Genomic DNA, 15,230 nt, shown 5'->3' with positions numbered 1-15,230 from the left:
CGGCGGGCCTGTGCCGTGGGGGCACTCTTTTCCTTCCGCCTTCGCCACGGTCTCCACTATGGCGGAGGCGGAAGAGACCCCCTCCACTGCGCATGCGCGGGGATGCCATGAGCGGCCGCTGACGCTCCCGCGCATGCGCCGCCCGGCAATGTCATTTCCGCGCTAGCTGACGGGGCACCAAAGGCCTTTCCCGCCAGCTGGCGGGGCGGAAATCAGTCCTGCGTGGGCCTAGCCCCTCAAGGTGAGGACTCGGACCATAAGATGCTGAGGATTCCGCACCTTTGGGGCGGCGCGATGCCGGACTGATTTGCGCCGTTTTTGCCGCCGGTCGGCGGACATCGCGCCGATTACGGAGAATTCCGCCCCTGAAATCCCTGGAATTTATTGAAAGAATGAAGCCACAAAGTAGAGTGTTAAAACCAATTAATTTTACTACACAAAAATCAAAGAACATTAATACTAATAACGCTTTAGCTTAAATATTAAAAGTTCAGTGGGCACAGTTACTTCTACTCAAAATTGAACTTCTTAACTCAAATTTCTCCATACCAATTTGACTTCCACCCCAAAAAACTCCAGTCAGGTACTTTTCAGAAATTGGAAGCTTACGCACTTGGTCTGAGTAGTGTTCCAAAGATTTCTGTATCGATTGAGATTTTTTTGACCTTCAACTTACTTATTGCAAGGTTTGCGCTTTAAACCTCCTCCAACTATCCCACAGTTGTAGACTCCCATTTCAACACAGGTGTTGCAAATGAATTTTGTTAGCCACCTCTGTTCAGAACTCTCCTGGCTCTAATCTTCTTTAACTCTGGAGGCATGCCTAAAGGAGGTTTCTCTCTCCCTCTTCAACTTGGCTCTCCCAAAAGTTAAACTCACAGTTAATAGAACCCTTTGGTTATCAATGGTTTTAAACTCTTTCAGCAAGCACATAAATTTCAGTTGAATTCTGTTGAAAGAGTTGTCCCCCACACCAGCTTGCTCTAAATTAAACTGCTAGAAAGATTTGTTCCCTGCAATAAGTTTCTTGTTTGCCCTTTGTTTATTTTATTGTTTAGCTCCCAGGCAGCTTGGTCACTTGATCAGTTCCTGGAACAAACTGCTTTTTCCAAGAAATCATCTTCCAGAGGAACCTAATCCTTAAAGGAACCATCAAACCAACATAAAATATAGATTCCCCTTCCCCACCCCCGACCCCGCAAAAGCACAGAGGTCTTCTTATTAATAACATATGCTGAAGTGACAATGCTGGGGAATAAGACATTTTTAAAATCTTTACATTCTAAAGATTATATAACCACAATTGAAAATAAAACAAACAGAACGTATTATGCTTTGGATACTGTAGCAATTTATATACAAAAAGTCAACTTACTTTATTAGGAGGGTTGCATTCATAAAAAGTGTTTGGCAAATTTTGTTTGAACAAAAAGAGGCGAAACGTAATGGTCAGATTACAATTACACCAAAGCAAACGACCCAGTTTTGACGATATATAAAGCGGCACATACAGAAAATGCTGCAGAGTCAGCAGGTCAGGCAGCATCTTTGGAAAGAGAAACATAGAATTAACATTTCATCAGGTGCATGGAAAAAACAAGGAAGAGCAGAGTGACTGTATAAGAGACACTGCTGATTGTTGGTTTTGTCCAATTGAAAAAAAGGCACGATGCCCGGACATGTTCATTTTATCTGCAGTGGACAGGTGCCTGAATATGAATATCCGGAGCTTCTGGCAAGTATGAGTGAGCTGCACTGTGAGCCCAACTGATTATCTTAAATTGGTTGTTGAGCAAATGTTGGCAATTTAATTTTAAGGAGACTCTTGCAGTGCAACCTACACCTCTATATTACAGATGCATCTCTATAAAAATCATGCCAGCTGACATGACATGGGAGACCATGCCTTCCTGGTAAAAAGTTGAGCATATGCAGGGTTAGGTTAGCAAGGAATAAAGAGGGGTATCATGGCTCTTTCAGCCTGTAGCTAGAGGGTTTTGGAGATGGGGCGTAAAGGACACAATTAATGTGCCTATTGTGCTTAGCTTCTTCAACATTCAATAATCAGCATTTAACTATTGTCATCATTTGCTCCTCAGGATGGCAGTTCAGAATAGTTACACCTTTCGTACATTGTCAATGCATATATTCAAACTATTTTCAAGTTGAATATATCTATTTAAAACCCTTGGTGCTTCATCACAATAAATCTCATGAAGTTCTTCGCCTTTTTTTAACCATATTATGTCACTAAGCAAACCTGATCTGAAGGTGGGATGAAACTGGACACTCAAAGCAGTGTTTTCCTGAGGAATAATACATTTCAGTTTTAGCAGAATGGCTCCTTGAAAAACAACCAAATAATGTCACAAATGTCTTTATTTTCAGGAACAAAAGAGGATTTTGAAAATGGGAATAACAGGACCCGAAGGTCACGCATTGAGCAGGCCTGAAGAGGTAAAACTGTCATTTTGTCTGCCTTTTACACGTATATGCACATCTATAGGGAAAGGTGGAGAATAGTCGATGGTGTTACAGGCTAACCTATTATTTGGCACCACATAAACTTCTGCAGCAGAGAGGGTGGACCAGCCAGTCACCATTGCATTGAGCATCACAGTCATCATGAACCAGGAGGCTAGAAGCGAGGCAGATGTCACTGTGATTAAATGCTTTCTGTGCCATTTTGACATCTTGATCATTAACAGAGTAGTTGGACCAATTGTGAGTTTTAACTCTGAGATGGATAGATTTTTATTCACCAAATGCACTAAGAAGAAAGATGGTAATGTGGTGTTAAGTCGCAGAGTATCCATGATCTCACTGAATGGTGAAACCGACTGATATGGGGCTAAATGGTCTCCTCCTGCTCCTAACAGAGTTTTAAAAATTTACTTGAAATTAACTGTGTTGTATCTGCCCAACTCAGATACTTTCTACCAGTTTAGTTTCTGTTTTAGCAGAATGGCTCCTTGTATTTTAACAAACCAAATCATGTAACAAAAGGGTTTACCTAGGTGCCTTTTAATAATGAGGAAACAAAGGACAAACATAAATGAGTTCAATAATCTTTATTTTTTTATTAAATTTAGAGTACCCAATTCATTTTTCCAATTAAGGGGCAATTTAGCATGTTCAATCCTTGAACATCTTTGGGTTGTGGGGGCGAAACCCACGCAAACACGGGGAGAATGTGCAAACTCCACACGGACAGTGACCCTGAGCCGGGATCGAACCTGGGACCTCAGCGCTGTGAGACTGCAGTGCTACCACTGCACCACCGTGCTGCCCTAATAATTTTTATTAAGCACACAATATAACCCGTAAATGAACCCAAAATATATATCCCAGAAATATATATACTAACCCAAGATTCGGTTATACTACCCATAAGGATGGCTTGATTGAATAATTGGTTAGATTCCTGAGTCCCTCTGGGCTGTTGTCACGCTGGCAGCTTCTTTCTTCCTTCCTTCTTAGTCAGTCTTCGGATGGTCAAGATCACCTCCCACGTCGGGTCTTTGCTGCCGATGTGCCACGGGTCTCTATTTTGAGCCCCTCTTCCTTTGCGCCCGTTTGCCACTTCTTCTGGCCACCTGCCAATGAGGCTTCAAGGAGGGGGTCACAACACCCAATGGTCTGGTTGATGACCCGTTGACAGGACATTTAGGCCCACCCCAACTGTCCATCTCTGCTAGTGTGGTCTGCACATATTCCTTTACCAAATAAGGTAATGGCGGGAACTCCGGGCACCCAGGAGTCTACCTTGATCTTGGCCGTGGACAGTAAACCGGTGCATATCAATAGGGGTGCGATGATCTCTTGATGGCCGATTGATCCAGGCAACCTGGCTGAGTTTTGTACATTCGAACTTGGCCAAGGCCAAAATCCCAGCAGGCCATTTGCTGGAGCTGACTGTAGTTTAATTTCAAGTGTCCAGTTCTTCAATTTAGGATATCCAATTTATTTGGGCTGAAAACTAGGCCCAATAGGTGACCACAACTGCAATTTGGTTTGTCTTTTTTCTCTCCTCTACCGATAGCAGTGCCGAATCACTGGATAGATACAAAAAGTGGGAATTCTGGCTGATTTTCATTCCTTCCCCTTAGCCTTGCGATAGTTGCCGTCAATTGTTCTGACATTGCCATGGATCCAGCTGGGCTTAAGTAACTTAATACAGACCCAGGCATCCCAGTCAGAAACACCCCTAACCCACACAGTTCATCATCAGAGCAGATAGTCCACAATCAAATCACTGGATTACCTCATCTGACTAAGCCAGAATAATTAGGACTGTGATAGAAACACAGCAAACGGACTGGCACATATCAGTACTCACTAGATACTCTGAAGTTGCATTAGAAAATAGTGAGTAAATGTGACCGCAGGTGGCTACTTGCCTGTTGGCTGTAAACTGATGCTCTGCTGTATTTCTATGCCAGAAGTGAACAGATCTCAGGTGCCTAACTGGACACTGCAATGCCTGGCTATTGCCCTGAATTTCTCGTCTGTCGGGCGCGATCAGCCCTGGAATGTGATTTAATGCTGGCTGGCCAATTAACGGGCAGTCAGCGTGAAACGCACACTGGGAAAGGGGAGGGCAGGAAGGAGGTGGGTGCCAACAAGAGGGAGAGTGTGGGAGGCTTGGGGGGGGGGGAGGGGGGGGGGCTGGCCCCCTCAAGGGGAGCTGTCTCAGGGAGCTGAAGACCTGTGATAAATAAATTCTGATGGAAAAACGCTGCAAAGAATATCTGGACAGCAATTTACACACAAGCCTCGGTCCCCAGACATCTGTTTAAATTCTATTTACATTTCACCCGCCTGGAGTGAGATTGCAAAGAAAACGTAAAGGAAGCTTTTGCACCTATCCTGCCTGTAAACCATAAAGACAGATGGGCCACGTAAAATTGAGGTCACGTGGCCCCATAATGGACTAAAGTGCCTGCGTGATTGGTGGCAGGCGCGCTTCCAACTCTCGTGAGTGACGTCAGGACGAATGCCTGATATCCTTTTGCACAATTTCACGCGGTTCGGGGTGTGGCACATGTCTGCCCGAGCAACGTAACATTCTGGCCATTGTGTCACATCAAGAGTGTCCAATCGTCTGTCTCTCAGTCTCTTGGTTATTATGTCTCGGTGACCACATTTAAAATTTAACTTTATTGATTGAGGTAGATCTCACATTACTGAGCTTACTTCTGAATCCTGATGTTTTGATTTAGCAATGAGGGAAGAGTGCTTCTTAAAAAAGTCCCTTTCCCCCCCGGGAAATGCCTTTACATATATGCAGGTGAGGGCTTTTGTGAGGCTACAGGTGAGGGAATTCCCGTTGCTCCCGGCACAAAAAGTTCAAGATAGGGTGATCTCGGGTGTATGGGTCGGGGAGGGCAAGCTGTCGGAAATACACCAGGAGTTGAAAGAAGAGGGGGAAGCGCTGGTAGAAGAGTTGAAGGGTAAATGGGAGGAGGAGCTGGGGGAGGAGATCGAGGAAGGTCTGTGGGCTGATGCCCTAGGTAGGGTTAATTCCTCCTCCTCATGTGCCAGGCTCAGCCTGATACAATTTCAGGTGGTCCACAGAGCGCACTTGACGGGGGCGAGGTTGAGTAGGTTCTTTGGGGTAGAGGACAGATGTGGAAGGTGCTCAGGGAGCCCGGCGAACCATGTCCATATGTTTTGGTCATGCCCGGCACTGGAGGGGTTCTGGAGAGGAGTGGCGGGAGCAATATCTCAGGTGGTGAAAGTCCAGGTCAAGCCAAGCTGGGGGCTAGCAATATTTGGAGTAGTGGATGAACCGGGAGTGCAGGAGGCGAAAGAGGCCGGCATTCTGGCCTTTGCGTCCCTAGTAGCCCGGCGAAGGATCTTGCTAATGTGGAAGGAGGCGAAGCCCCCCAGCCTGGAGGCCTGGATAAATGATATGGCTGGGTTCATAGAGTTGGAGAGGATTAAGTTCGCCTTGAGAGGGTCTGCGCAGGGGTTCTACAGGCGGTGGCAACCGTTCCTAGACTATCTCGCGGAGCGTTAGAGGAAGGTCGGTCAGCAGCAGCAGCAACCTTGGGGGGGGGGGGGTGGAGGGGACATCCTGGGAGGGGGGGGGGAGGGGGGGGGAAAGGGGGGACTGCCTGGGAGGGTGGATGAGCAAGAGATAACATGAAGGGTTGGGGAAACTGGCACGTACGGGTGAGGGCCAGTGTACAAAGCTGTGTAAATATATAATTTTGCCATGTATATTTCTTGCTCTGCGTGATTTCTCGTTTATTTTTTGTTACGCGGGGCGGGGGGGGGGGGGGGGGTTATTGTTTGTAAGGGAGAAAAATTGTGTTAAAAAACTTTAATAAATATATATATTTTTTTTTAAAGTCCCTTTCCAGACTACCAGCTAATGAAATTCAATCAGGGCAGATCAGAAAATATGGCACTCAGAAATGGGCATGCGTTACCTGAGGTTTTACCTCTGTTTTATCTAACCTGTTCGAACCCACAATCTGTGAGAGATCATACAGTGAAAAAGTCAGTTAATACATAATGTGGGCAGACAAAGAAACACACTTAGAAAATAGAAGCAGGAGGCCATTCGGCCCTTCGAGTCTGCACTGCAATTCACTATGATTATGGCTGATCATCAAATTCAATACCCAGACCCCACCTTCACCCCATATCCCTTGATCCCTTTAGCCCTGATACAGTCTGCTGATAAATAGCACTAGTTCATCCCATCTGAAGATCAAGGTATTTTTGCTGAAGCAAAAGTTGACGGAACCTGGTTTTACCTGACGCGTACTAATGCATATTAGGTTAAACTTAGCTTTCAATAATTTTTCTTTTTAACGTTTAGGGTACTTAAGTAATATTTATGTTGTGCGTTTGCTTCACAATTCCTGGTGTGTGCGTTTTGGTTTCAGCTGGAGGCTGAGGCAGTTTATCGTGCTATAACTATCGCCAGTCGGATCAACTGTCCCCTGTACATCACCAAGGTGATGAGTAAGAGTGCAGCGGATGTGATTGCACAAGCCAGGAGGAAAGGTAAAAGATGCACGTCGTCCAAACCCTGTCTTCAGAAAATTTGGATCGCCATTGCTGTTGTGCTTCAGTGAAAGGATAAACCTGCCGCAGGCTACTTAACTTGTTAAATGAAAAGCTACCTTTGTGAAAGCAGCACCCAAACACCATTTTAACCTCTGTCCACTCCATTCCCATGGCCAGGGTGGAAATTCAGGCCTATCTTTCTGTGACTGTCAGAATAATGGTACAGGAGCTGAGAATATTCAGATCCATTCAGCAAGAGTATAATAATAATCTTTATTATTGTCACAAGTAGGCATACATTAACACTGCAATGAAGTACTGTGAAAATCCCCTAGTCGCCGCACTCCGGCGCCTGTTCAGGTACACTGAGGGAGAATTCAGAATGTCCAATTAACCTAAAAAGCATGGGCAGAATTCTCTGCAATCGGCGCGATGTCCGCCGACCGGCGCCAAAAACGGCGCGAATCAGTCCGGCATCGCGCCGCCCCAAAGGTGCGGAATCCTCCGCATCTTGAGCAGCCGAGCCCTAACCTTGAGGGGCTAGGCCCGCGCTGGACTGATTTCCGCCGCGCCAGCTGGCGGGAAAGGCCTTTGGTGCCCCGCCAGCTGGCGCGGAAATGACTTTGCCGGGCAGCGCATGTGCGGGAGCGTCAGCGGCCGCTCACGGCATCCCCGCGCATGCGCAGTGGAAGGGGTCTCTTCCGCCTCCGCCATGGTGGAGACTGTGGCGAAGGTGGAAGGAAAAGAGTGCCCCCACGGCACAGGTCCGCCCGCGGATCGGTGGGCCCCGATCGCGGGCCAGGCCACCGTGGGGGCACCCCCCGGGGCCAGATCGCCCCGTGCCCCCCCCCCCCCAGGACCCCGGAGCCCGCCCGCGCCGCCTTGTCCCGCCGGTAAGAGAGGTGGTTTAATCCACGCCGTCGGGACAGGCATTCCAGCAGCGGGACTTCGGCCCATTCGGGCCGGAGAATCGCCGGGGGGGGGCGCCAACCGGCGCGGCGCGATTCCCGCCCCCGCCGAATATTCGGTGCTGGAGAATTCGGCAACCGGCGGGGGCGTGATTCACGCCAGCCCCCGGCGATTCTCCGACCCGGCGGGGGGTCGGAGAATCCTGCCCCTTGTCTTTCGGGACTTGTGGGAGAAAACCGGAGCACCCGGAGGAAACCACACACACAAGGAGAACGTGCAGATTCATCAGAGTGACCCAAGTCGGGAATCGAACCCGGGACCGTGGCGCTGTGAAGCAACAGTGCTAACCACTGTGCTACCATGCCGCCCAGTAAACATTCTTAACATTAGTAGAGACATGGGAGCCGGGTTTGGCAATGACGCCAGCCTTCTTAGCAGATGTCTCTATTCCACACCTGTTGAATATTGTCTTATACTGCTGTTCACTGGTTTACCAGTACTGTTCACATTATTATGGTGATTGAGGCAGATTGGGAGGATCATAGAGTTCCTACAGTACAGGAGGAGATAATTCGGTCCATTGACTCTACACCGGCCCTCCGAAGGAGCACCCCACCGAGGCCCTGCCCTATTCCCGTAATCCCACCCAACCTTTCTTTGGGGCAATTTAGCATGGCCATACCACCTAACAACACATTTGTGTACTATGGGAGAAAACCGGAACACCCAGAGGGAACCCACGCAGACACAGGGAGAATGTGCAAACTCCACACAGTTACCCAAGGCCAGAATTGAACCCGGGTCACTGGCGCTGTGAGGGGGCAGTGCTAACCACTGTAGAACAATTTCTAACTGGGTAACACGAAAATCAACCCATGGACGGCACGGCGCAGTGGTTAGCACTGCTGCCTCACGGCGCTGAGGACCCGGATTCGATCCCAGCTCCGGGTCACTGTCCATGTGGACGTTACATATTCTGCCTATGTCTGCGTGGGTCTCATCCCCCACAACCCAAAAATGTGCAGGGTAGGTGGATTGGTCATGATAAATTGCCCCTTAATTGGAAAAAAAATTGAATTGGGTACTCTAAATTTAAATAAAAAATTAAATCCCGAGGAAGACAACGTTTTTATATCGCAGATTTTTTTTTGTGGGGTCGGGGTGGGGCTAGTGGGTGTAGGGGGGGGGGCGGGTAGACGGGCGATTGATGCATTACAGATTTTCTTTTCGCTCCAACTTTCTGAAGGTGCTGCGGTATAACTATGCTCTTTGGGATGGCGCCCATATTGCCATTTTTCTTTTATCTGTGTCTAGTCGGTAATTGTCAGCAGGCTTTATGGCAGCACTGAGTCTACATGACTGACCTGGTTTGGTTCTTTCTTGGAATCTGCATATGCATTTATTGGTAGGAGCCATAAGATGATAATTAGGAATGAGAATGGTGGCTGATTATCATCCTTCACAGCTCTAGAGCATTCAGGCAAATTATAATAATGTTTAGCATCAATATAGCCCTGTGCCATACGAAAACTGTGCCACTGTCCACTCATCCCCTTCTTCCTTCGGTGCTTATGTTTATCCTCACATGCTTGCCTTAATGGTCGGGGCACATAAATGGACAGTCCTGTGTGTGTGTCTGTGCATGCATCATGTGCATGTGTGTATGTGTTTGTGCATGTGTGTGCGTATGCATGTGTACTTGTGTGTGTGCTATTATAAACCCAGACCAGAACCCAATGGTGGCTGGGATACTGGACAGAAACCCCAATATCTTATTTTAATTTTGTAAGACTGTGTGGAAAGAATACTTCGCCCCATAAGTCATTTCACCAAGAAATAGGGATATGGTATATTAAAGCAAGCTTTATTACTAACATAGTATTAAAACCTTGAACGTCACACCAGAAAATAGCTTACAATACCCCTTAAACAGTGCTACTCAATACGGTGAATACAAATCCTTAACTGCTATCTTTATTCCCACTTAAACAACAAGAAAATTACCATTTCAGCTCTTCATCCGCATAAATACCACAGAGGAATACTTGTTTTAGTTATTCTTTAAGAAAGAGAACTCTTGGCACTGCTTTACAGAAAAGATCTAACTCCTGTCAGAAATTCTGACTGTGTGTCTTCAAAAGCTGTTTCAGCTACCTTTGTGTCAGCGTCCCCTTGTCTTCAGACAAGTCTGCACTGCTTTAAAAACTGTTAATCTCTTTTTAACTAAACTGCAGAGAGCAAAACCTGACTGCAGTCCCAGTTTCATCCAGAATAGAACTGAACTGAAAATGCTTTCTCAAAAAGTCTGATGCCGCAGCTCTACCCAGCAATGACATCATCTCACCAAGCTGAAAACGAATTAACTCCCTAGGGAATACCCTCAATCAAAACTGCATGAGCCCAAACTTTTAATGATGGCTATTTGCACCCCTGATTACTAAAATATACTTGCCTTTCAAACTCGGATTTCTTTTAAAACATGACTGCAGCAGTCAAACAAACTCCAACCCAGTGTTTTAATCCCTACTTCACCAAATATTTAAAAATATCTGAAGTGCCTACATTCATCACAGTGCATGTTTGTGTGTATATGTGGGTCCATGTGTTTGCATGGTTGTGTATGGTGCCATGTGCGTGGATGTGTCCAGGTGTGTGTGTGCATGGGGGCAGGGGGTCTGCGAAGGTGCATGGGTGCTTGTGTGTACGTGTGGTTGTGCATTGGTTTGTGTGTATGTGGGCATGGGTGCATGCATGTGTTCATGCACGCGTGTGTATGTGCATCATGCGTGTGTCCAAGGAATCTCAGCAGGTGGAAGGTTTTTATTTATATAAAGTTCAAAAAAGGAAAAGAAATCCAACATTTTTATGTATTTCCAACATTATTAAGCATTCTGACAGAAATAAGTAAAAAATAATTTTTAAGGGAAAGTTTTTTGAGGTTTTTACTTTGCAAAAATAAAACCTGAAAATGGCATTTGACAGAAAATAGTCTTGGAGGAGCCCATTGCCAGATTCTGTATGTTCCTTTATTAACAGGAGCTGTAGTTTTTGGAGAGCCAATCACTGCAAGCCTTGGGACAGATGGAACACATTATTGGAGCAAAAACTGGGCCAAGGCTGCGGCTTTTGTGACATCACCACCACTGAGTCCTGACCCCACAACACCTGACCACCTGAACTCACTACTAGCCTGGTAGGAGAGTTACATCAGTTTAACCCTTATACATGACAAACCCAAGGCACTTTGTCTGAAAGAGCAATTTCTTTTTGATTTCTCACTTTTACCATGTATAGTGCAAACACTGAATTTAGAACATAGAAAAGAACATAGAAAATACAGCACAGAACAGGCCCTTCGGCCCACGATGTTGTGCCGAACCTTTGTCCTAGATTAATCATAGATTATCATTGAATTTACAGTGCAGAAGGAGGCCATTCGGCCCTTTGAGTCTGCACCGGCTCTTGGAAAGAGCACCCTACCCAAACTCAACGCCTCCACCCAACACCAAGGGCAATTTGGACATTAAGGACAATTTATCATTGGCCAATTCACCTAACCCGCACATCTTTGGACTGTGGGAGGAAACCGGAGCACCCGGAGGAAACCCACGCACACACGGGGAGGACGTGCAGACTCCGCACAGACAGTTACCCAAGCTGGAATCGAACCTGGGACCCTGGAGCTGTGAAGCAATTGTGCTATCCACAATGCTACCGTGCTGCACTTGAGAACAAATAAATCTACACTATATCATTTTACCGTAATCCATGTAGCTATCCAATAGCTGCTTGAAGGTCCCTAATGTTTCCGACTCAACTACTTCCACAGGCAGTGCATTCCATGCCCCCACTACTCTCTGGGTAAAGAACCTACCTCTGATATCCCTCCTATATCTTCCACCTTTCACCTTAAATTTATGTCCCCTTGTAATGGTTTGTTCCACCCGGGGAAAAAGTCACTGACTGTCTACTCTATCTATTCCCCTGATCATCTTATAAACCTCTATCAAGTCGCCCCTCATCCTTCTCCGTTCTAATGAGAAAAGGCCTAGCACCCTCAACCTTTCCTCGTAAGACCTACTCTCCATTCCAGGCAACATCCTGGTAAATCTTCTTTGCACCTTTTCCAAAGCTTCCACATCCTTCCTAAAATGAGGCGACCAGAACTGTACACAGTACTCCAAATGTGGCCTTACCACAGTATTGTACAGCTGCATCATCACCTCACGGCTCTTAAATTCAATCCCTCTGTTAATGAACGCGAGCACACCATAGGCCTTCTTCACAGCTCTATCCACTTGAGTGGCAACTTTCAAAGATGTATGAACATAGACCCCAAGATCTCTCTGCTCCTCCACATTGCCAAGAACTCTACCGTTAACCCTGTATTCCGCATTCATATTTGTCCTTCCAAAATGGACAACCTCACACTTTTCAGGGTTAAACTCCATCTGCCACTTCTCAGCCCAGCTCTGCATCCTATCTATGTCTCTTTGCAGCCGACAACAGCCCTCCTTACTATCCACAACTCCACCAATCTTCGTATCGTCTGCAAATTTACTGACCCACCCTTCAACTCCCTCATCCAAGTCATTAATGAAAATCACAAACAGCAGAGGACCCAGAACTGATCCCTGCGGTACGCCACTGGTAACTGGGATCCAGGCTGAATATTTGCCATCCACCACCACTCTCTGACTTCTATCGGTTAGCCAGTTCGTTATCCAACTGGCCAAATTTCCCATTATCCCATGCCTCCTTACTTTCTGCATAAGCCTACCATGGGGAACTTTATCAAATGCCTTACTAAAATCCATGTACACTACATCCACTGCTTTACCTTCATCCACATGCCTGGTCACCTCCTCAAAGAATTCAATAAGATTTGTAAGGCAAGACCTACCCCTCACAAATCCGTGCTGACTATCCCTAATCAAGCAGTGTCTTTCCAGATGCTCAGAAATCCTATCCTTCAGTACCCTTTCCATTACTTTGCCTACCACCGAAGTAAGACTAACTGGCCTGTAATTCCCAGGGTTATCCCTAGTCCCTTTTTTGAACAGGGGCACGACATTCGCCACTCTCCAATCCCCTGGTACCACCCCTGTTGACAGTGAGGACGAAAAGATCATTGCCAAAGGCTCTGCAATTTCATCTCTTGCTTCCCATAGAATCCTTGGATATATCCCGTCAGGCCCGGGGGACTTGTCTATCCTCAAGTTTTTCAAAATGCCCAACACATCTTCCTTCCTAACAAGTATTTCCTCGCGCTTACCAATCTGTTTCACACTGTCCTCTCCAACAATATCGCCCCTCTCATTTGTAAATACAGAAGAAAAGTACTCGTTCAAGACCTCTCCTATCTCTTCAGACTCAATACACAATCTCCCGCTACTGTCCTTGATCGGACCTACCCTCGCTCTAGTCATTCTCATATTTCTCACATATGTGTAAAAGGCCTTGGGGTTTTCCTTGATCCTAACCGCCAAAGATTGTTCATGCCCTCTCTTAGCTCTCCTAATCCCTTTCTTCAGTTCCCTCCTGGCTATCTTGTATCCCTCCAATGCCCTGTCTGAACCTTGTTTCCTCAGCCTTACATAAGTCACCTTTTTCCTCTTAACAAGACATTCAACCTCTCTTGTCAACCATGGTTCCCTCACTCAACCATCTCTTCCCTGCCTGACAGGGACATACATATCAAGGACACGTAGCACCTGTTCCTTGAACAAGTTCCACATTTCACTTGTGTCCTTCCCTGCCAGCCTATGTTCCCAACTTATGCACTTCAATTCTTGTCTGACAACATCATATTTACCCTTCCCCCAATTGTAAACCTTGCCCTGTTGCACGTACCTATCCCTCTCCATTACTAAAGTGAAAGTCACAGAATTGTGGTCACTATCTCCAAAATGCTCCCCCACTAACAAATCTATCACTTGCCCTGGCTCATTACCCAGTACTAAATCCAATATTGCCCCTCCTCTGGTCGGACAATCTACATACTGTGTTAGAAAAGCTTCCTGGACACACTGCACAAACACCACCCCATCCAAACTATTTGATCTAAAGAGTTTCCACTCAATATTTGGGAAGTTAAAGTCGCCCATGACTACTACCCTATGACTTCTGCACCTTTCCAAAATCTGTTTCCCAATCTGTTCCTCCACATCTCTGCTACTATTGGGGGGCCTATAGAAAACACCTAACAAGGTGACTGCTCCTTTCCTATTTCTGACTTCAACCCATACTACCTCAGTAGGCTGATACTCCTCGAACTGCCTTTCTGCAGCTGTTATACTATCTCTAATTAATAATGCCACCCCCCTCCCCCCCCACCTCTTTTACCACCCTCCCTAATCTTATTGAAACATCTATAACCAGGGACCTCCAACAACCATTTCTGCCCCTCTTCTATCCAAGTTTCCGTGATGGCCACCACATCGTAGTCCCAAGTACCGATCCATGCCTTAAGTTCACCCACCTTATTCCTGATGCTTCTTGCGTTGAAGTATACACACTTCAACCCATCTCCGTGCCTGCAAGTACTCTCCTTTGTCAGTGTTCCCTTCCCCAATGCCTCATTACACGCTTTGGCGTCCTGAATATCGGCTACCTTAGTTGCTGGACTACAAATCCGGTTCCCATTCCCCTGCCAAATTAGTTTAAACCCTCCCGAAGAGTACTAGAAAACCTCCCTCCCAGGATATTGGTGCCCCTCTGGTTCAGATGCAACCCGTCCTGCTTGTACAGGTCCCACCTTCCCCAGAATGCGCTCCAATTATCCAAATACCTGAAGCTCTCCCTCCTACACCATTCCTGCAGCCACGTGTTCAACTGCACTCTCTCCCTATTCCTAGCCTCGCTATCACGTGGCACCGGCAACAAACCAGAGATGACAACTCTGTCTGTCCTGGCTTTTAACTTCCAGCCTAACTCCCTAAACTTGTTTATTACCTCCACACCCCTTTTCCTACCTATGTCGTTGGTACCAATGTGCACCACGACTTCTGGCTGCTCCCCCTCCCCCTTAAGGATCCTGAAGACACGATCCGAGACATCCCTGGCCCTGGCACCCGGGAGGCAACATACCTTCCGGGAGTCTCGCTCGCGACCACAGAATCTCCTATCTATTCCCCTAACCATTGAATCTCCTACAACTATTGCTTTTCTATTCTCCCCCCTTCCCTTCTGAGCCCCAGAGCCAGACTCAGTGCCAGAGACCTGGCCGCTAGGGCCTTCCCCCGGTAGGTCATCCCCCCCAACAGCATCCAAAACGGTATACTTGTTTTGAAGGGGAA

The 15,230-nt window shown here is 46.7% G+C and overlaps 1 protein-coding gene across 2 annotated transcripts in view; it reads left to right on the top strand.

Annotated features, from left to right (window-relative positions):
* Nucleotides 1–15,230, top strand: part of LOC140408393 (dihydropyrimidinase-related protein 1-like) — a 91,174-nt gene that overhangs the window by 65,143 nt on the left and 10,801 nt on the right. For both annotated transcript variants that reach the window (XM_072495520.1, XM_072495521.1), the window contains exons 7-9: nt 2,389–2,457; nt 6,900–7,020; nt 10,969–11,125. In XM_072495520.1, coding sequence (XP_072351621.1) covers nt 2,389–2,457; nt 6,900–7,020; nt 10,969–11,125 — 347 coding nt within the window. The remainder of the gene's footprint in view (nt 1–2,388; nt 2,458–6,899; nt 7,021–10,968; nt 11,126–15,230) is intronic.

Source organism: Scyliorhinus torazame, chromosome 3, assembly GCF_047496885.1.
Source record: "Scyliorhinus torazame isolate Kashiwa2021f chromosome 3, sScyTor2.1, whole genome shotgun sequence".
Classification (NCBI taxonomy): Eukaryota; Metazoa; Chordata; class Chondrichthyes; order Carcharhiniformes; family Scyliorhinidae; genus Scyliorhinus; species Scyliorhinus torazame.
This window is presented reverse-complemented; position numbering and strand designations above follow the sequence as displayed.